This window comes from Pristis pectinata, chromosome 19 (assembly GCF_009764475.1).
Source record: "Pristis pectinata isolate sPriPec2 chromosome 19, sPriPec2.1.pri, whole genome shotgun sequence".
In the NCBI taxonomy this organism is placed as follows: domain Eukaryota; kingdom Metazoa; phylum Chordata; class Chondrichthyes; order Rhinopristiformes; family Pristidae; genus Pristis; species Pristis pectinata.
Window position 1 is genome coordinate 22,691,650 of NC_067423.1, and position 23,691 is coordinate 22,715,340.

At 38.9% G+C, this 23,691-nt stretch overlaps 1 protein-coding gene across 2 annotated transcripts in view; it reads right to left on the reverse strand.

Moving 5' to 3' along the window:
* The window catches only part of LOC127580329 (voltage-dependent calcium channel subunit alpha-2/delta-1), a 532,630-nt gene that overhangs the window by 77,022 nt on the left and 431,917 nt on the right, over positions 1-23,691 (reverse strand). For both annotated transcript variants that reach the window (XM_052033643.1, XM_052033642.1), the window contains 6 exons: positions 20,673-20,744; positions 19,028-19,099; positions 17,760-17,821; positions 15,937-16,013; positions 9,295-9,355; positions 6,734-6,831 (listed from right to left, as the gene is read on the reverse strand). In XM_052033643.1, coding sequence (XP_051889603.1) covers positions 6,734-6,831; positions 9,295-9,355; positions 15,937-16,013; positions 17,760-17,821; positions 19,028-19,099; positions 20,673-20,744 — 442 coding nt within the window. The remainder of the gene's footprint in view (positions 1-6,733; positions 6,832-9,294; positions 9,356-15,936; positions 16,014-17,759; positions 17,822-19,027; positions 19,100-20,672; positions 20,745-23,691) is intronic.

Here is a 23,691-nt window from a genome sequence, read left to right on the forward strand (position 1 = left end):
TTGCTAGTTTCTTCACTTCATATCATTCAGAAGGAATTCATTTTTCAAGTTATTTGGTGAGTAACAGCAAAACAAAATGGCCACAATGCTGCCATGATTCACACTGGGAACTGTTTTTGCTCTCTTCTTTTTGAAACAGTTAATGAGTTTCCCAGGAATTAGGGAAACCCTCCGGTAGAAATGCTGTGTGTGACACTGCTCAAAGCACTGAGCAGATGTATGATTTTAGGAGTGTTGAAATGGTTGTCTGAGTGTGAAAACAGTAGAAAGGATGGAAGCAGTGGATGTGCGTAGGGAAATTGAGGAAAATGTTGCATCTTTTGGTATCAAAACAAAGGCAGTCGTTTTCAGTGCCTGGGAAATGTCACCCGTTGCAATTTGGCAGTCCGTCATTTCAGTATTTTTCTTGCAGTCGCAGTATGCAATTTTCTTCTTCCCTTTTGTGTTTCTGTCCTCTCTCACTCTGTTTCTCACATTCCATTTACAAAAAGCTCTTCCCATCTTTCTGTGAATTCTGCCTTTTTGGGTTACTTTCTCTGCCTCTTCACTTCTGTGCTGTTTCTCTCTCACCTGCCCTCCAATCAGACTTCCTTGTTCCTCCTGATCTTTTTACTTTCTCACTCTTGTCTGGCTTCTTCTGCCTCCCCTGCAGTCGCATCACTTTTCCTCCCTCTAAGTTGAGATCCTTCCAGGTTTATATTTTCACCATCTCTACCTTTTTCTGCTTACTCCCTCTTTCCTATTTTCCAGTGTCTGCCCCCACATCTTCTTTTCTTGGTTTGTGCTCCCTCTCTTTCCTAGTCTTTTTTCTATCCTCTTCTGTTTTCATATTGGGAAACCAATTCTAGTTGGTTCCCCTTAAGGTAAGTATTTACCCCAGTCTCCTTTGTACCCCCGTTCCTCCAACACATTAGCCACCACCAAGAATGGGCCACACAACATCCCAAACTTCTGACCCTTTCCCAACAATTCTGCTTCACCAGTCTACTGGCCCAACCAATGAACAAACCCCTGATCACTCCCCCACCCCTCTACCACTCACTAACCATCGTCATTACCTGACATCGAGCCTCACTGACTGACCACCAAGCCAACCACTCATCTACCGGGCATACTTTCATTATTCAGAGCAGCCGACCATTGCCCTGACCTCTCTACCCATTGATCAGTTCTGTCCCCCCTTGCGATCCCCACCCCTCATCCGTTACCCTGTGCTTCCCTTTCCCGTACTGCACTGGACCTGACCTCAGACTCCACAGCACTGCATTGAAGCATCAGCCAAGAATTCTGCTCTCAGATCTCTGGAGTGAGTCAGTCTTAGAAATATTGACCAACAATTTGCTTTGAATTACTGCCACTTTGCCAGTCTAATTTCCACTGGATGTGCAAAGGAATCAGGCCTCAGAGGGAAAGCAGCTCGGAAGAAAGCCTCTGCCCATGTAACTTAATAGCACCAAAAGATGCAATTCTCTTCTGTGCTGGTTATCTGTGGGAACAACCCATTCAGGGCCTGTCCCTCACAATTCCTCTATTCCATTTCAAGCAATGAAATTGTAAACCAACAGAGACTGAAACAAAAATGACCGTTACAAACTGGATGAACATCCATTAACTATGGAAGTTAATTACAATACAACCACTCAGATGGCAAGGCCATAAAGCAACCTGAAGAAATGGGGTGGCAGTGATGAGCAGGAAAGAAAGACCACAATTGTTCACAGCTTGCCCCACTAATCCTAGTGACTGCCTCCCTGTGCTTCCAGATAATCACCCCGCCCTATGCTCACACCAATGTTGTCCCAATTCCACCCAAAGCCCTTTCCACTTTACCTTCAGAAGCAGGGGGCGTTGGAAGGGAAGCCACTGAGAAAATAAACGTGCAAAAGCATATGAACCCCAGCTCATGGTCCTCAGGGGATGAGGGTGGCACAGATGGTGAAAACTTGGTTACTGGTGCAAGTGAGCACAACTGGGGCTGAGAATTGCGGGAGGAGGAGGTGAGAACCAGTGCTGCTTAACATTACTTGTAGGACCTGGCAGCCCCTATTAAGCTGCTTCATTCACTTTGGAGACCAAACTAGAGACAAATAAATTCAATAAATAGGTGAAACTAGCAATGAAATAATGTGTAAAAAATCATGGCAAAAAGAAATGTAGTCAATAATGGATAGAACTGATGCTTACTACATCATAATAATTCATAACCCCATCAAGTTCAGCAATAAATGTTTGATAATATTGTTGAATGTGACTGAATCTGAACTCAGCCTGTTCTCAGTGAAATACAGCAATGGAAATTCACAGTTTATAGAGCATGTCTGACAAGGGCTGAAACATGAACTGAAACACACAGTGTTAAACACAGCCTAAAACCATAATTAAATAACTAAATGCCACGTGTAGGCGGATAAATGTTTAATTTTCTAACAAAGACAATGATCAGCAGCAATTATGTTTGAAAAATGGAAGAAATTCTTCAATAATCTACTTCGAATAAAACTGCAGATGTCTTGTAACCACAAATGAGACAAGAGGCGCACGTAGAGATCAAAACGTTTCCCCAGTGCTATCAGGGAGGTGAGAAAATTAAACTCAACCAGCTGACTACAGACAGCTTAATTGTCCTCAGATTTCTCATAGCTCCTGAAATTACACTGCAGCTCCTCGGGGTAACCAGCCCACATTATTTACATTGGTCTTCCATTACCTCATTCACCCGAAAAACTGATTTGTTATTTTGACTTCTTCCCGTACACTGAGGCTCTGCCAACAATTTCTAACTTACAATGCAACACACTAAAATCTATGGATGCTGTTACATTTCAAACTTTAGGTGGTCATAACATTTCATTGAGGAAAAGCAGAAAGATAAACCTGACAAAACAAAAAGCATAATGGCTTGATCGTTCTTGTTGCATGATTAAATTGCAGCGTCTTAAACTGTGAGATCCACACATTTAATCAGTGGCCTTTTCCCCCCTCAAAAGAAGCCTCTTGATTTGATTTGTTCTGCCAAAGCAGTTTTTCCAATTACTCTACTGTCAATGGTACACAACTGAAGGTGCATTCCAACTCTTCACCTGTGCAAGGCCTGATTTCGTGCTGGGACTTCCAGTTGTACAATGCAACACTGTTGACAGGTTGATTCAGTTTTGTGAATCACAGTTTCTCAGACAACCTGCTCCATCTCCCACTGACACAAATAGCTTGTAAGCAGGTTTGTAGGAATTTTGGTTTCTCAACAGTATCTTAAAACTTCCCAGTAACATACTTTCTTTAGTCAAATGACAGAAGAATATTTCATTTCCAGTAGAAACAGGAAATGGTCTCATCATAAATTTTAACAAGAGGGCAGGATACACAGATAAGTTCAGCCCTGAAGAACATCACTGGAAATATTTCCCTATTTCAGCAACAGGAGATTTAAAGCTCTGCTCCTGGTTTCTCCAAATAGTGCAATCAAAATGATTTTAGAGAAAGCCCTGAGCTGCTGTCTATTTAGTTATACAAGACTGGATACAAGAAAATTTACTCATGTGCACATTGAAGACTCGTGATATATTCATGCACATGGCAAAGTTCATCATTGCTAAGTACATAGGGTTTCAAAATGGAGTAAGGTTTACTATTCCATTAATCCTGAGACTCTGAACTCTATTTTTGTAAAGGGTTTACTGTCAGCTGTTCAGAGCAATCACCTTCCCCAGGCAATTAGTGGCTGTACAGCATGCATAAGTTGTTACTGGTCAGGCTGCAAGCCATATATTCATCAAACAGTTTTATTGTTGGAACAGCTTAAGCAGCTCTTGAAAGCTAACTTTAGCATTAGTAAATACCTCTGGGCCCCAAAGCTTATATTGTACTTTTAAGTGTCTCTGACATTTAGATATTTTTGGAATGACTAAAAATGTAAATAACTTCAATAAAAGTTACTTGAAAAACTAAAAATGAAAAATCAAGTTGACATTTACTAGTGGTTGAAATATTAAACTAAAGGAAAATAACAAACAAATCTGTTCCCATTTTCTAGGATGAGACTTCTCTTTGAAATGAATGGGGTCTCCAATGCTGGGCCAAGTCTGATTGGCTTGTGATTGAAAAGGCCGATTCCCCAATGTAAAATTGGACAACTCTACCATTGGACCATGACAGAATGGAGTGAGTAGAGCAACTGGGATCAGTTTTGCCTAACTCAGAATTTCATCACTCCTAGCCAAGTTTCACTTTTTCTATTGTCATAGTTCAGTCTTTCTTTCATTTTCTTGAATAATTTCTCTTCTTTGTCTAGCTCCATCGATCCAGTGAGTCACATTCTATTAAATATTCAATAATGGAGGTGCCCCCTTCTTCCACACTCCATCAGGAACACGATTATTGAACTGATAAAACAAAGCCCATCATTCCAATTCCCTTTTACGTACTTCGAGAACACCCCAGTTTCATATAATTTTGAGTCCTGTTTCAGCATTTAAAAAAAAGCCTTAGTAATGCCTAAGAGGATAGTAATTGTTACCATTTCAGGTGGAATATTTGTATCTGAAATAAAACATTGTTTAACCAAATGGTCCAACAAAATCATAAACTCCTCCTTATTGTTCAGCAGCAATTATCAGTCTGTTATAGACTGAACCAACCTTTAATGATAAGCTTTAAAGTGGACGTGTAAACACGAGGTTTCATCCAATTGACAACTTAAACAGACTTGACAGTTTGGAATGTGATGCAGTTCGTGGTTTCTGAGTGGAGTTTGCAACCACAACCCACACAGGATGTTTCATTTATACAACAGTTGACAGTCATATATACACAGAACTAACAGCATACTTTAACTAAGTATCACAGATCAGTTTGGATGAGGAAAACCCTTGAACACACTCGGTCATATTCTCCAAGAATACCAATTCTGAAAGGCTAAAATACACAAAACTCTCAGTAAGATTGAAGGGATGATCTACACATACAGTTTAACACTCTGACAAAGGTTTAAACTGGCACTGGACCAATAATGTAACTGTTACCTTGAACTATATTCCAGTCAACCTATAACAAAAGCTGCAACACTCCAGAAGCTCACCATTATCTCAGAAAAAGCAGTCTGCTTGGTCACCATTGGAAACATCCACTCCCTCCTTCACTGTGCCTTCCCTCAGCTCATTCCACAGGATGCAGCAATTCAGCACCATTCTCTAACAGCACCAGTAAAACCTGTAACCCCAGTACCTAGAAAGTCAATGGCACAGGAATACTACCAATTCTAAGTTCCATTCTAAGATGCATTTAATCCCAACCAGGACATCTCACCGCTCCTTCATCCTTGAATCTTGGAATCACAAGTTAACAACACTATGAGGATGCTTTCACAACAAGGATTACAGCAATTAATTCCCCACCTCAGAGCACTGTGGGGATATCTTCGTTATAAGAACTACAGCAGCTCAAGGCAGCAGCTTTCCAACAACGCTAGCCTTGCTAGTGACACCCACATCCTTTGAATGAATTTTGAAAATGAAGATAGAAGTGCAGAAAATTAGTATTTCCAGCACAGCTTGCAATCTTGGCCCCCTAAGGCCAATTGCAAATGCAAGACTTTGGAGAAAATAAATTTACTTCATAACAAAAAAAAATTACAGTATTGCGAATAACATGAAATTTCCATGTACCTTTGTCATAATGAAAGTTGCCCTGTGCTGCAGTGTATCTTTTAATGTGAACTTTCTTTCTGTACCTATGCATGTGTTCATATTGTGACCCCATTGAACAGGAGAATCAGGTGTTGTGCCTTCTTTGTCACATGCAGTCTGGAATATACCATATGCACCAACAGCTTAAGTGTGCTCCTTTCCAAAACAAACCACTGCCTCCTTGCATACATGCTCTGTTTCAGTGCATGTGTTAAGAACTAATAAAAATTAAACCAATCAGTTACATTTGTGTGCCTAAATAAAATGAGACCTAATACGTTTGCTGCAAAACTATTACCGTTCTGGGAAAATACATGACAAATAGAACATCGCCTCTTGAAAGAGTACCTTGCATCTCTATCAACTCTACCAACTGCTTGCTTAACTGAAGGGAGCATTTTTAAGTAAATGCCCTTTCTTTCCACCTTAAGAATGCAGTCTTGGAAAGTTACTTTAGAGCTCCAAGCATTGTATTAAAAGGGTAGAATTGAATCTATTTGTCTGAGAACTGCTGATTTTAATTTCAACTGAACATTGTGATTCACAAGTTTTCCTCTCCTGCATCAAATTTGAACCAGACTGCTTTATGGTATCTATTGGCTTACAGTGTAGCTAGGGTTGCTCTTGGATCAATAACTCAATAATGATTTGGTATCTTTCTATGCTCTTGAGTTAGGTGTGTGTCTAATTTCTACTCCACAAAGATGAAGGATACAGTTCTTACCCTGATGTTCAGAAACGGTGTGCGAGTTATCCACGCCACAAAATCCGCAATAAAATGATCCAGCAGAGTCTGGAAGTCTGCAATCCGGTACGTGAAGGTGGATGCAGGACTCCACACCGTTTTCTCCACACTTTCACCATAGCCTTTTAAACCCAGGCACAGTTTTTCTACTACACGATTAAACATGTAGTAGAAAAATTACCGACAGTTCTTATTCTTGTAGCATGCAGCATAACTTCTGATCTTTTGACATGTTCCTGACAATCCCAATAAAAAACATTTCACTATTTGGAGTGCTACACCAAAGACATCGACCAATGGTACTTACAGTTTGGTGAACTGGGAGTTTGCCGGTCGATAAGATGAATAAAGTTCTCCAGGAATGCTGTGTTGTTGTTTGAAGGAGTCAATCCATTGCAGTATTCCCTGAAAGGCATTGTTAACACACACACACACTATACCGGTCTTCCCACATGTAAACAAACATTGCCATGATGAGAGGAAACCACGCACAACCAAACAGTGACAACAACACACAAGAAGAAGAGCCGGCTGTACACATCACAACACACAGAGCACAGCAAACATTAAAACACAGAGGACATAGGTTACGGAAAAACACTCTCAAGTGCTGGGCTGAAAAGGTGCCAACAATGGTTTGAAAATTCCACTTTCTAACCATCCACAGTAAGGAAACTAAAAATCCTGAAACGTTAAATCTATTTCTCTTTCCAGATGCTGCCTGACCTGATGAGCATTTCCCGCATCTTCTGTTTCTCTAAAAAAAAATCTTCGTTCAATTTCAAAATAGCATTAGGGCATCTTTATTTCATCAACTATCCTTTTATTCCGCATTGTATCTTTCTGTGGCATCTGATTACTTGTGGCACATTGCAAGGGCTATCACTACCAATGTCGGGAACTAGTTCAGCCTTAACGTTCCAGTGACTGTATTTATCTTGCTTTCTTTAAGGTAACAGCCAATATTGAGACTCTCCCGAAAGGGAGACAACTATATTCATATGGCTCCTCCAGGCTTGACCCTGGACATTGAATGCACTATTCACGGAGGGTAGAGCTAAGGTTACCCTTGGCCTCTCATACTGTGCTTTCCAAAAGGGCACTAATAATATGCAGCAGATGGAAACCCAGTTGATTTTAGTCCTGGATAGACCCTTAACTCCTCTTGGTTGCTCCAACTAGGATTAGCTGAGATAACCCTGGGATTCTCCTTGTCTACACTATTGTGCACTCAACCATTTGGACAACAAAGGATCCCCTAATTACCTTTGCCATAAATTTACATTTTTGCAAATTAAAGTTTAACAAAATGAATCCCCTTAACAACTCTGAATAACAGAAAAACATTTTCCAGTATCAAAGCCAATTTCTAAAACCTTCCAACAGTAATGTTACTATATTAGAGCTCTCACTAAAAATATCCTTTTTTTTTTATGCAGTGCAAATTAAAAAAAAGTAATTTGTGCAGCAGAATGGGAGCTTGAGACAACTGTGATGGAAAACAATATTTGTCACAGCATTTCTCATAATCCCTTTAGTCTGCAAAGCTCAGCTGAACAGTGCAATGCTAACCCTGTTGTGGCCCACAGTTTCTGGTGTTCTAAAAACTCAAACTGCAAAACATTTGAATAATATGATGAAAGACATCTGTCGCCACTTATTCAATAAGGACACTCATGAATATAATTCACTGATTTTCCCGTGCACTTGACACACGAGGATATGCATGTGCTGCGGACTTAAATGCTTGATACTCATCAGTTTTTCATTTTAACTGTGAAAAGTTGTGGAAATTGATTGTTCTGTCTCCTGCAGCAGATCAGTTTCTTATATTTAGAATTTGATGCATTTTGTAATGAAATTATCTTTATTTTATTGGAATGATTCCAACCTATACCCAGAAAATTAATACTTTACATGTTATGTTAGGACTGCTGAGTCTCCATCATTGTGCTAATGGTCCCAACAATAACATTAACCTGTCTGTGTTTTCAGACGTTGACCAGTCATTGTCAGGTTGTCATTGGTCCAGGAATACAGTTCACTGATAGCCATCAGGTTCCAGGCTGCAGGTGACCAACTAGATAATCAACTGCTTCCAAAAGATGCTCTCAATGTCTTCCAAAATTAACTTGACTTTCAACTCTTTGTTTCATTTAGTACTGTTGTTATGTTTGATTATTTTCCCTGAATTATATTGTTTCATTCTTCATAATATTTCTTCTTATCTGAATCTGCCTGTGCTCCCTGTATTTTTTACTTCTGCGTTTTTATTTCATCTAGTTGGATAAATAATGTATCAATTAAAATGATGCCAGCACTTTAATCTATCGCTGCAGGATTTTCTGTGCTTGAATGTGCCTACAATTACAGCGAACAAATGATCTCAATGTATTGCCTGAGGTTATTTGCATTTAAATCAATACTTATGAATTGACTAAAATTTGATATATTCAAGAACAATTCACACTTTGGTTAATCCTCAGGTCTTCCAGGCCCCATTTTTACTAAAAATGACTGTTTGTGCTAAGAATATTGAGGATTCAGTGACTGATTACTTTGAAAATACTCCTTGCATATGACAGATGGATGCTCTTTATTTTGGATTGAAAGCTGTTGAATTTAGATGCATCAGGACAGATGAAATGCAGGTCGAAGGATGACGTTCTTCACCAAGAGTTAAATCTCAGTATTTTTGAATCCCTGTCCAAATCTCAGAGACCTCTCGAGGTTGTCATCAGTCTGGACACCTTTAAAAGCAGTTAGTCCAGTGCCAGGTGTTCCCAAGTCACAGCAAATCAAGCCCCTCTTTCCCCAAACAGTCATGCTTTACATGCGCTCTCACAACAAAGCATTAAACTGAGCTACCTTGGTGCGAGATACACATATCCTGTAGTGTCGAAGTTATCGGGCATTATTGACTCTAAGTCTGAAAAGAAATAATTGTTAAGATGCTCATTATTGCTTCCAATTGTACTCTTTAGGTAGCCAGATCTTGACATTGAACAGTTAGAAGAGAATTTCTTATCAAAAACAGCAAAAATAATTATTCACCATCCAAGTAATTTGCATAGTGCAACATTATAAAAAATACACAGACAGCAAGCAATAATTGCATAAAAGAAGTAAACTAAAGCTATTAATGTAATGATAATGGGACACCAAGAGCTAATAGATAAAGGACAGATACAATAAACACAGGAAAATATCCAACAGGGGTAGGAGCTCTAGTGCATTACAGTATACTCTAAAAGACAATACAATGAGGAAATTGACTAACAAAAAGATACTTGCCCTTGCTTTTGGCTGTCAGAATCCATCAGAAAGAGAAAGCAGGGAACAGGAAAAAGGGTCAAGTAGAAGGGATTATAAAACAATATTTTATTCAATGAGTACTTGAATAAAAATATTGTGCTATACTGGGAGACTTAATGCACAGTAGAAGTCTGAAAAAGACACACTCGCTTGCAGACTGAAAACTATATGTGATCACCATTAATGTTACCTTCGAGAAACTGCATCATTTCAAGGTCTGTTTACTGAGCAACAAATGTACATCAGCACAAAGGTAATACAAGTCTGGTTGTATCCAAAGCCCTAAACTAGGGCTATATCATGCACAGTATTAAATACAACAACATTGCAGCCCTTTGAAAAAGGGAAGAGACTTTAGCTTCAATAAAATTTATTTCTTCAGTAATATGTAGAAATAGTGGTTTGCAAAATGGATGCAGTGAGATGACCTGTTGAGATATGGTGCCAGTCTCTCTTTGTTATTACAAATCATCACATGTTATTAATTTTGGACACTAGGCTGCTTTTAAAATTTACATGGTGGTCAACAATCTTCCTGCAGATCTTGAAGATGAAATACGAAATTTAAACTCAGTCCTTTAAAAGTGCACAAGCAAGTATTGGGACCCACACAACAAAAATAAAAACCCAGAGAAATTCAAGGCTCCAGCAGAGTTGGATTTTGAATTGTATCTGATTATTCTGGTTTTATACGTGGCCTGTAAATGGCAATCTTAAATTCTTGGAGTAGGTGTTGCTCTGTATGTGTGTGTGGTATTTTCATTTGTACTGAATATCCTCAAAATCACAAGGCTGTTTCCAGCAGCAATGTCATCTTTTGAATCCACCCCAAAACAGGAACATGCAAATAACATGTACCATATACTCAGGGATCTTCCTCTTAACCACTTTGCAATAGTTTTCTGATGTTGTCCAACTCCATCATTTCTAAGATCTCTGTTGTTTCTCTAGAATTGAATCGATTAAAAAAAAATCTGAATGACTTCCTTATAAAAATGTCCAATTCATAAAAATGGCCATTTAAGTCTCCCAAGCAAAAATGATGTCAAGAGAGCTTCCAGCAACCATTGTAAAATTTGGAGGTCCAACTCTCAAATTACCAGCAGTGGATTCCAATTTCTCCAAACTGTCATTTAGTCTTCCACACTGATGATGGTGGGAGAATTCCTTTGCTATGTACTGATCAGTCCCAATGAAATCTCCACAAATGGCGACAGACAGCAGGTGAAATTTCAATAATCCTACTGGAAATAAAGCAGCACTCTGAAGTTATAATAATCACAGGCAGGGAATAAGTTCCAATGATTTTATGTATTTGAAAATCACTTTTGTTTCAACCTTTGGTAATTTTTTTGTGATCAGCAACAGAATTAGATATCTTTATTGGGCTGTGTATGCCCAGTCTTTGCTTGTGCATGTCTAGTTTGCAAGAGAGCTGGGGAAACATTTAAAGGAAGGCTGTAATAACAGTCAACCAGCACAAAACTCAGAACATTAACAATTGTGAAGATCTGTAAAGCATTTTATTGATTTTGTTTTCAAGACTGAGGAGTGATGGGTTAGTTTATTGCCATGCCTTACCCACATGACAAACTATTGCTAAATGTATATTGCCCTGTCACAGGCTAGGAAAATGTATGGCTCAAAAGTCAGCAAGTGAAATATTTTACCCAAATATTTCTGTGAGATTTTGTATTCCCTATATAATGTTTTGTGCTATAAGTGCCAGGGTTTTTGTTCAGTCAAGCACGTGAAAAAGGAACTCCAGAACACAAAGCTAAATGGCACTCAGTGTATTCGAGGGTTGGACAATTAGCATTGGTGTAAGACTATGCCATCCACGCTGCTGACAGGCTTGAGACATCACACATGCAAGTGGGGAATTGTTGTTTCATTTTGCATTTCCAATTCTTAAGACGTTTAAGTGCAAGATAAAACAACAAGAAAAACTAGCACAAGGAAGTGGGTGAGACTTGTATCACCTCTGTGAGCATTTCCTCTGTAAAATTAATTCAGGTAAAGTCAAATTAAATCAAAGTCAGGTCATGGGGAATATCTTTTTCGAAATACGACAGTCTGGATCTTGCAGTCAGTGGCAAACAAAAGGTACTTGCTTTTGCATCTGCAACCTTACACAAACTCTCTTTGGGCTTTTCAATTGGCAGCAATGATAGTCAAAACAGTATAGTGCCTCCTGACGGGGATGCAGGAGGTGAGTGAACAGGACAAGGTGTCTCCTTAATCAATCAGACTGAAGAACTGAATATGAGCATTGCAGAGATTCACAAAGAAGTGTGAGATTCAATGTAAAATTAGATACAAAACATGAAATAAAGAGAGATAAGGATAGTATTAAGATAAAAGAGAGAAAAAGAAATTGAAAGATTTATCATTTATAATTTTATTTACAGCGTGGTAACAGGCCCTTCCGGCCCAACGAGTCCGCGCTGCCCATTTTAAACCCCAAATTAACCTACTTGTACATCTTTAGAATGTGGGAGGAAACTGGAGCACCCGGAGGAAACCCATGCAGACATGGGAGAATGTACAAACTCCTTACAGACAGCGACGGGAATCGAACCTGATCGCTGGCGCTGTAATAGCGTCGTGCTAACCGCTACACTACTGTGCCGCCCTCATCTTTTGCTATTTTTAAATCCATGATAATGATTAAAATCTGAAGAAATTAATTTTCAATTTCAAAAAGGTTGCTCATCAGCAATTAAAATTGATCATGGTATAACTTTTTCTGCACATTTTGTAGGTAACTAACAATTAAGGCTCATAAATGCGTACTTTTTACTGATATTTTTAGTGAGATGCTGGTCTACCACAACTTGTGAAGAAGAAGAGCAAACTGTAGGGGTATATGTTGGTGACACTGCTAAAATATTTTTTAAAAGAACAAATGTCCCATCAAACAAGTCAGACCTGGTTTCTGTAATTGAGCTATCAGGCTGTGAAGGACTTAATTGACTTCCTAGCTTTACATGGAATATTTCTAAGACATAACTGGGCTTTATTCATAAAGCAATTTACCTCTGCAGGAACACTGGAGACATAAGGACTTCAGAAACATATGGTCACTACAAGAAATAATCACAAGATCACAAGATAAGGGAGCAGAAGCAGGCCATTTGGCCCATCGAGTCTGCTCCAAGGAAAAGGGAAAAAAAGAAATGAGAAATGGGGAATGGGGGGGGGGGGGGAGAAAATAAAACCTATTTTAATCCCACTTTCCGGCCTTATCCCCATATCCCTTGATACCCTGACTATTTAGATATCTATCTATCTCCTCCTTGAACGCCCCCACTGATCTGGCCTCCACTGCTGTGCGTGGCAAGGAGTTCCACAAATTCACCACCCTCTGGCTAAAGCAATTTCTCCTCATCTCTGTTTTGAAACTGTACCCTCTAATTCTAAGATTGTGCCCTCTGGTCCTGGACTCACCCACCAAGGGAAACAGCCTAGCCACATCTACTCTGTCCTTTCCTATCAACATTTTAAATGTCGCTATGAGGTCCCCTGTCATTCTTCTGTACTCCAGTGAGTACAGTCCAAGAGCCGACAAATGCTCATCATAAGTAAGCCCTTTCATTCCTGGAATCATCCTCGTAAATCTCCTCTGAACCCTCTGCAACGTCAGCACATCCTTCTTAAGATGTGGGGCCCAAAACTGCGCACAGTATTCCAAATGAGGCCTCACTAGTGCCCTGTAGAGCCTCATCAACACTTCCTTACTTTTGTACACTATACCTCTCAAAATGAATGCCAACATAGCATTTGCTTTCTTTACCACCAATCCGACCTGGTGGTTAACCTTTAAGGTATCCTGCATGAGTACCCCAAGTCCCTTTGTACTTCCGTACTTTGAATTTTCTCTCCTTCTAGATAATAATCTGCCCGCTTATTTCTGTTTCCAAAGTGTACAACTGCACATTTCTCAACATTGAATCTCATCTGCCATTTCCTTGCCCCTAAACTGTCTAGGTCTCTCTGCAACCTTCCTATCTCCTCAATACTCCCTGCTCCTCCACCTATCTTGGTGCCATCCACAAACTTAGCCACGAAATCATTTATTCCATCATCCAAATCGTTAATGTACAAGGTAAAAAGGAGCAGCCCCAACACCGACCCCTGCGGCACACCACTAGTAACCGGTAGCCAACCAGAACTAGATCCTTTTATTTCCACTCTTTGCTTCCTGCCAACCAGCCAATGCTCCACCCACTCTGTTATCCTACCTGTAATTCCATGACCTCTCATCTTATTAATCAATCTCTTATGAGGCACCTTGTCGAGGGCCTTTTGAAAGTCTAAATACACAACATCTACCACCTCTCCCTTATCCACCCTACCTGTGATTTCTTCAAAATCTCCAATAGGTTGGTCAGGCAGGATCTTCCCTTCACAAAACCATGTTGGCTAGGACCTATCTTGCCTTGTGCCTCTAGGTATTCCGTAACCCCATCCTTGAGGATAGATTCCAATAACTTTCCCACCACTGACGTCAGACTAATAGGTCTGTAATTTCCTTTATGCTGCCTCCCTCCTTTCTTATACAGCGGAACTACATTTGCGACCCTCCAGTCCTCCGGAACCATGCCGGAATCTATCGATTCCTAGAAAATTATCACCAATGCCTCCGCTATCTCTAAAGCCACCTCCTTCAGAACCCAGGGATGCACCTCATCCGGTCCGGGAGACTTATCAGTCTTTAGCCCATTTAGTTTTCCTAGCACCTTCTCCCTAGTAATCTTAACTGAACTCAGTTCCATTTCGTGAGACTCCTGACTAACCGGCACATTGCTGATGTCCTGCACGGTGAAGACCGATGCAAACTATTCATTCAATTCCTCTGCCATCTCTCTATCGTCCATTATAATATCTCCTGCACTGTTATCAATTGGTCCTATATCAACCCGTGTCTCTCTTTTACTCCTTATATATTTAAAAAAACTCTTAGTATCCTTTCGAATGTTATCCGCCAACTTCTCTTTCATAATTCATCTTTTCTTTCCTAATGACCTCCTTAGTTTCTCTCTGCAGGTTTTTAAAAGCTTCCCAGTCTTCTGCTTTGCCACTAATTTTTGCTTCTTTGTACGCCGCCCCTTTTGCTTTTATTTTAGCCTTCACCTCTCTCGTTATCCACATCTGTGCCTTTTTTCCATTCAAAACCTTTTTCCTTGGAATATATCTATCCTGCATTTTCCTTATTTCCTGTAGAAACTCCTTCCATTTCTCCTCTGCCGTCCCTCCAGCTAGCTTACTCTTCCAATAATAACAAGCTGTTGGGTACAAATTGCCTTTGAAAGGATGTGACACTGATGGGTTGAATTAAAGTGATATTTTGTTCTGATCAGATACTGATCGAGGAATGAGTCTCATCTCAGATTGGTCAAAGGACAATACTTAAATAACTTAAGATTGGTCAAGAAAATACACATCTACAATATGTAGCCTTGTAAGTGAACGATGGAGGTTGCATGTAATTAGGCTAAGGGTATAATAATCACTGTATGAATTGTTGTTTTAAGTTATCCTGGAAGTCTGTATCAGGATGACTTCCGTGAATAAACACCAGTGAAAAAAAGAAATTGGGGTTTTGACTAATTATCGTGGGATGCAGAGAGTTTCCACACCAGAGTTGAACAATGACTTCCTGATTTTGCAGGATTCCAGAAAGCTACCATCTGATTTACTCCTGGTGGTTATCAGCAGCCAGGCTACATTTCTAACACAAACTCTCAGCAAATAATTCAGAATATTAAAGACAGGATTTCTTTTCAATCAATACTATTAGGCCACTTGAACAATCAGGCAAAATATTTGTTAATCCATTGACGTAAACAGACCTTCCAATGGATGCATAGAACTAGAAGGTACAGCAGTACAATGATTCTAAAATTACATGGCAAGGGAAATTGTGCATATTCAGTAAGGGAACTTTGACAGAAAAAAAAGCACTCTTACAAGTTCAAACCATGCAGTCGTTTACATCCTTGCATGTCGCTTCGCTGATGCTTTAGAATCATTGCTTCACACTATGGAAGACATCTATCTGACAACCTAATTCTTACTGTTTCAGAAACTTTAAAAGTATCAGGTTAAAATATTTTATTATTTTACAGTGTCAATACTTTGTCCTTTACTGCATGCATTTCCAAGTCAGGCTTACACCTTTCCAATACTTACGTTTCGCCTGGGTGATAACTTCGTCTAATTTGGCTTTGATGTAGTGAGAACCATAAGGCGGCAGGACCAATGCCAAACTGGAGAAAACAAATAGACATTATCAAATAATCAAGCAAGAAGCAAAGAATAATGGTCTTTGGATTCATCCACATGCTGCATGAATAGCATGAATATGACATTCTGGGTAGGAAATATTTTTGTTATATAATGGAATCTTTTGAAAACCTTCACTCGATTCCTGCTGATCTGATATTGGCCAATGGAGCATGAGCAGACTCGTACACAAGCTTGCCTTTGGAGGCAGCTTGGAGGGTGAGCTGCAACAAGCTCTCTAAACTAAATGAAGGGCAGGCACGTAATCAGTGTTATTGCGCAATGATTGGGTTGCAGCATGCAACTGAAGAGACGATAGAAAACTTGGTTGTCTTCTCATAAAGATACCAAAATGAAATGTGAACAGTTTATTACCCTGACGCCAAGCATTCTAATATAGGAATCAATCCAAGGAAAGGGATTTATTTTGGCAGAGGGAGGTCTCAATTAAAGAACAATGCTAATAGAACCAATGAAGTCATTTAGATAAAAAACCCTATGATGCTGAAGGAACTCAGCAGGTGTTTTTCATCTGGATTCCAGCATCTGCAGTCCTTTGTTTCTCTAAGTCATTTAGATCCTTAATAACTGGCTCCAAGTCTGGTAACTGGTATCAAGAAGAAAGCAAAGATAATCATATTGCTTATCATTTGATGCAAGGTTCATAATCCGTAGTGGTATCTTAGTAGCTTGAACTCCCTTTGGGAATAACCTTTTACACATAGCTTTTATTTAGGCACAACGCAATTATTATTGCAGATGAATGTAGCAACTGAGAAACAGTAAACGTAAGCTAAACAAATGGGTTAAGGTAGTTCTCCACAGAAAAAATAATCTATATGCAGGGACAACAAAACAAACAAGGTTATGTTGTTAGGTATAGTTGCCTATAAAGACATTCTCTCAGAGGAACAATTGTTATTCCTCTTTAAAAAGACCTATGGAACCTCATCCTGGTGCTGACTTACGATGGGAAAGTTGTGTGGGGTAGATGGTGCCATGCTCAGGCTGTTGCATCACTGTAGTCCTCATCAGTCTTAAAATGGCTATCAGACATGAAGCAGAAGCTTCAGGTCCAAGGACAGATTTTCCAGCCTGCTGGCAGAGTGAGCTCCCATGTACAGAAACTGTCTCCAGAAATCACAGCTTCAGTGTCAGCCTCAAGCAGTTGCAAGTCGAGCATGAGTAAGATGCAGTAAAAAGCTCTCTGCATTGACTACACAATGTACCTTAACCACGATCTCAGAAAGGCATTCACTAGCACCCCCACCAACCAACCCCAACAGTAATGCCGAAGTGAGACATATTTCTTTTCTTCACCAGCCATCTAACTCTCACTGATTTCCCAGGTGGCTTCATGGGCATGAGAAATAATTTGCCTTGTGGCAACATTGAAAAAAATCCTAAACTACATTTATAATGGCCCAAGGAGGATTAATGGATTGCATAAACTATTGGCATGAAGACAAGTAGTTTCAGGTGACCGACTGCTGCATACTCAGCATGCAGATCACTTACCCAAATCCCTTACCCAAATCCCTTATTGCACTGCTCTTGCATTGACTGTGCATCATGCGAAAGACACACAGAAAGGCTAACCCGCTGGAAATCCACATGAAACCAGTTCCAAACATTGGCAGAACAGCTCATAAAACTAACTGTGCTCCCTCCAAAACAATTCGTTAAGTAAAACTTAAATAGGATCTCTCCAAAATATTGGAGCCTCTTACCTATAATCTGTACTATTTACTAGTGTCCATGTGTATGTTCGAGTTCCTTTGTCGATATATCTCTGAAAGGACAAGCAAAGGGCATTAATAACGAATATAACATTACTTTCAGTATCCTTTTCATTATTATATTCATGTACTGTGTGCTGCAACTGAACATTGCATTTTTATTATCTCCCTCACTTCCTCAAGACATTCCAAAATGCCTCACAGCCAGTGAAGGACTTTGAAGTGCGAACACTGTTATTATGTTGGAATGGTGTAGCCCGGTTATCAACAGCAATGCCCCATAATGAGCCCTGTGAATAATTGTCAGTATATTAGTGCCATTGGTTGAGGGGTAAATGTTAACCACGATGCACAGAGGGCTGACAGCTCTTCTTCTCCATTCTGGAGAGAACATTGAGGGAATTGGTTCATGACTGGTTTGAAAGATCCTGCCCTTGAAGGAAAAAGTCCAATAAGGGGATAACCATGCCTGGAACTAACATATTTTGCCTAAGCTCTACTTTCAGTATTTATTTAATAGCAAATGTAACACTTGAATTGATTTTATTATTCTAATATTGATATTTTCAGCATCATTTAACAGGAACTGAAAATGGATGGGTACAGCAAAAAGATTGGAGATTTCCATGACTCTCCAGCAACCAGAGCATTTAAAAATACTGCCTATGTGGTATTTTGTTGCTGCTTTTGCGTTTTGTGCTGTCGAGGAGGCAAGGGGACCCTAAGTTAGGAACATGGAGAATTAGTCCAAAGTGTTCACATCAATTGAGATTGCCAGTATTGGACAGTACTTGAAAAAAATATTAAAATTATCAGAATACTGCTTGCACATTTGATAGATGTTAATGCACATGATGCCTTCTTCCCCACCTCAGCACTGTAATACAGAGTAAGCAGTGAGATACTGAAGGGTTAGAAGTGCAGGAGGAGCCAGATCCTAGGAAAATCAATTCTTCAGAAGAAAGAAATAAAATCTGTGTATTGCTAACTGTAGGGAGGTAAAATAATGAACAATGTTCTATCATGAGCAAAAGCTGACAAAACATGGCCTGGCATTACATCTATTCAACACCAACACTCTAATAATATAACCCTGTAGTGGAGGCTATGTCTTCAGTATTGTTTTTTTCACCTCTGAAACTTCATAAATAATCAAGAACAAAGATCACTGCTTATTCCTCACTTCAAGCAATTCACGTATGCTTTTTTAACAATATCAACAGAGACCAATTAAATAATCAGTTAGCTGTAGACTGTACCTCATCATAAGATTTGATTAGTGTGTCTAGGGTCCTCTCACCATTTTGTCCTTCTATCATGCTGTGCCGTATCTAAAAGACAGAAAGATAATAATTTGCAGCTATCCAGTTTCATACAAATCTTCAAACTGCTTTGCAGCACTACTTCACGTAGAGCTCAATGAAGCTATTTCTGAAGCTAGTTTACTTCTAAATCTATGATGCAATGGATGAAGAGCAGTGAGTAGTAGTGTTACGGCAAAGAACAATGTACTTCCAATTTACCATCAAGTAATGTAAAGATGAATTACATTATCTATATCACATCTGGTCCCCCAGTCTTTATTTAACAAATATTTGTGGAGGATAAAAACTGAATAGGCCTGCCAACATTCATTATAAAGGTAAGTGAGGGTTAAGTATTTTGTTACACACATTCATATTTTAAATTATCAAAGGTTAATGTATTTTAACTAAATTTATTTTTATAACCAGAGACATTTTGGGACAGTTGAAAAGTTCTTTAACAACAGTCGTGAGGCTGTTGGGGGCATGGCATCAGATTCTGCCACCTGGATCACTTTGTTTCATGGAAGTAGGAGCTATGCAGTTATGGAAGTTCATTGTGGCTGTGGGACTAGCACAGGCCAACTTGTGTATTAAATGAACCAGTGGCTCAGAGAGATTAATGATGCCTTAGGGAATAAGAACATTGTCATGTTCTGGAAACGTTCCCTTGACAAGAAGACCATGATAACTGGTGGTGCTAAATATTGTGGATTTTGTCCAGTTTTATCCATCAATTTTTTTTATCTACCAAAAATATTTTAAATATTGAGTTATATCTATCTTGATATCTATAGATGCAAGTGTTCAAGCAATGCCTGTTTAAATTAGTAGCATGTGTGTGCTTCTATCTAAGCTCTTTTCTACAAATTATTAAAAAATTGTGCCAGGCACACAGATCTTGTTCATAAACAATAGTACAACTGTCGCAATCTTCACTCAGGCTATTCCACCAAGACTTCCCATTCAACTTTTCTAGAACAAATGTCACAATATTCTTGTCGACTTGGGGCCTGGATAGCTCTCTGGAGAGAGTTTCTGAACTCTTCCCAAATTGACTGCCATCTTCTATATGAAAAATATTACGTCTGTATACTGTGCATAGCCAATATCATGGGTAATTTATTGTTGATAGGTGAAATTGTGCATTGTGTTGAAGTAAATGCATAATTGTAAAATATCTTTTTTTCAGTAATGAGTAATGCATCACAGCTAAATAAAATAATCTTGGAACACACATAGTAACCAGACAGTTCTGCAGTTCCATTAGTGGTATTTGACCAGCCACTGCAGTTCACTAATGGGACCTTGAGGGTGGTCAGCCCTGGGGTTTATGACTCTTCATTGCTGAACGTTTGCCAGGCAGAGTCTGTTCATGATTACACAGACAAGCTGTCACATTCAATGAGAAGGCTGCAAAGATTCTTCAAGTAAACACATGACCTGCACGACACAAAGGGTCAGAAAAAAATAGAGGAGATTTACATATGAATCTGTTCGCATTATATTTATTGTATTTAAAGTGAATCCAGACTTCACAGAGTTAAAAGGCTTTGACATACCACTCTCAGCAGCCACTGGCCATTCAAGATCATCTTACCTCAACCTTAATTTCATTCTCCAGTTCAGCATCTAGAAAATCCAAAGTGACGGGCTCCTGAGATTTAGGATTCTAAACCAAAAGAAATAATGATCAAACAATAAGTGGAAAATACAAGCTGACATAAAGTTCAACATTTGAGCCTGAACCAGTAAAGCACAGATTTATTTTTCTTTCCTTTCTTAATGAAGATGTTAAAATAAAAGGTTAGCAGCTGATAAAGCAGATTTATTTAGGAAAACATTTCTCCACGTACTACTACAGTTTGACTCATGTTATACATGTGCAGAGTGTAATTTTTCTTCTAAGATAATTGTTTTGGCCTACTTGTATGGCTGCTTGTTGACCTTTGCCCCATGTTAACACCCATATGCATTATACTATCACAACTAATTGCTCTGAAATTTAATCTTTATGTAACAAATGGTACTGAACTATACCAGCAATGCTTATATTTCCTACTTAATGAATTCAATTCTATTAGCCAGTACAATAAGGACAATGTGTTCTCAAAATCAGAAGAGCAATTTTGTTTTACACAGCCCAGACTAAATGTTGCAATTTGTTATTCAGATCTGTTGGCAACTGTCAATTCCTTACAAAAGGAATTCTCCTCTACAAGGTTGTCTCACTTTTTTCCCCATTTATAGTGATCCTTCAACACATTTTATTGGTATGTTTTATTCAATTTATGATCCATTAAGAGCAAAACTCCATAAAATTAATCTCTACCAACTATAAGCAACTGTGGAGTCAGGTAATCCATTTTAACTATCCCATTGGGATCACAGGGAACGTTTATGAGACTGGTGGTATCACTTCTTAATGCCAAATGTGCACTTGGCTAATACACTACTTCTAGCAATTTGATTTGGATTTTACTTTGGGAATTATTTCACACAGGGGAGCTGTAGAATTACAAGGCACAGCCAATAGTAAATGAATCCCAATCACCAGTGAAGTGAGGATTCAAATTCCTAAACATCAGTGCATTGGTTGAAGAATTAGAGAACAATTTTCAATTGGAATCTTACAACATAACTGTAAGCTACATTCTGAATAGAAGAGAGTATTGTTTTTCTTGCAAACTCAGCTATCACTTCTGTTTAATGTAGCTGTTTGGACTGGGCTTTAGGCATTCATTTTGAAACTGTCAGAAATGGGAATTTTCAATTATTGAATCAAATGGGAATGTGGATTGAAATGAATGAAGATCCAATGTTGATCTGTTCACCATCAACAGAGGAATCCAACCCATCCAGATCCACAGCACATACTTCACATTTAATATACATGCTCAAAACGATCAACCTCAGCACCATCAATCCCAGCTCACATCAAATTGCTCTGTTTTCATCTAACTGAACTGTATTTGTATCAACAATAAAAATGAATACACTGTTTACAGCATGCCAATCATGCTTGTGCTTCCAACAGCATCAGTGAAACTTATATTCAACATGGCAAATCAAAGTGGATTGGTGGCCAATGCAGCCTTTTTCTGCCCAATGCAGCAATATTCTGGTTGGTTCCTGTAGAGAATCTGCAGGCCACACTTCCACAGAATAGTTTCTCCTGACATAGCAAAAGAGACATGGGCTTTGTATATTTCACAATACAGATTGTTCTTATTAAAAACAAATGCCACAGAATTAAATGACAACAGTTACATGCACAGAAGACCCCATGACATTACCAACCATGCAGCATGCATCAAGATACGATCCAGTAAGCAGGTCACATCACATTCCGATACATGTAGTCATGGAAAAAAAACACTGAAAGTCAGAAGCGATTACACAAGGCAGCTTAAACAGCAACAAAAGAAAACTGATGAATTACAGAGGAAGAAACTGGCCACTTTATAATGGCTCTTTTAAACCACTGGATCAGCCAAATATAAAACAAAGGCCTATGTGGGCTAGGTACAATAAGTCAGATCAAATTATTTTTATCATACAGCGTTCAGTAGCAATGTAAATAATGGGGTGAATCTTCTTGGTTATAGCTGGCACTTCCAAAAAGAACTTCTCAGACTTACACAAACACATTGTAAGTATCAGATGCCATCGCATCTCTTACCCCACCCTGCTACTGAACTCCATGTTAAAGAGAAATTGCCTCTCTGATCCTAAACCAGTCACATGTGGCATTGGATTGGTCTTTCATTTGAATGGGGGTACTTAGCCTATGAAATAGGGAAGGTAATTACCTTTATTTATTTTGTAACTTATTTCATTTTGTTTTAAATGTTTTAAATTATTTTGCATTAAGTGTTTTTACTTTGTTCTTGTGAACATTTTTATTTTTTTTAAAAAACATGTTTACAACTTCTGAGTTTTTAAAAATTTCTACAGCAAATTAGTAGGGAGATGAGGACAAAATATTTTCACTAAGAGGTTGTTTTAAGAGTCTGAAAGCTCACTGCCTGGAAGGGTGATGGAGGCAGAAAGAGTCACCACATCACCATATCTGAAAAGTGCTTGAATGCCATGAAGAGCCATAATGTGTCAGGTACAGATCGAGTGCATGAAAGTGAGATTAGACTGGGTAGCTCTTTTTTATCCCCAAGATGCAAGGACACAATGGGCTAAATGGTTCATCCTTCCATTGTCCTGTTCTATAAGTTCCAACAGCAGACATGGCCCTTAGTTATTACTCAAATACAGCTGTGCAATTTAAATGATCTCCTTGCATTACAGTTTGAAATGCCATTAATTTCCCTTGGTTTGCAAACAAAAAGCCTATAGTCTTGGTTTTCAGTCCCCCTTTTCTCTTATGTACTTCCATCCTTTTGTTTTAAACAGTTGTCACTCATATTTTACTTCGTTTCTTCTGCTGCTGTGTACCACTGGCCTATTATTGAAAGAGGCAGACAACCACAATCTAAAGCACAATAATGGTCCTTTCTACTTCCATTAATACACTTTGTTAATCTCTAGTTGGAATAATTTATAACAATTCTTCCTCTCATGGTTTTAACCCTTCCTCCCCAAACCAGCTTAATTATCTGGATAAT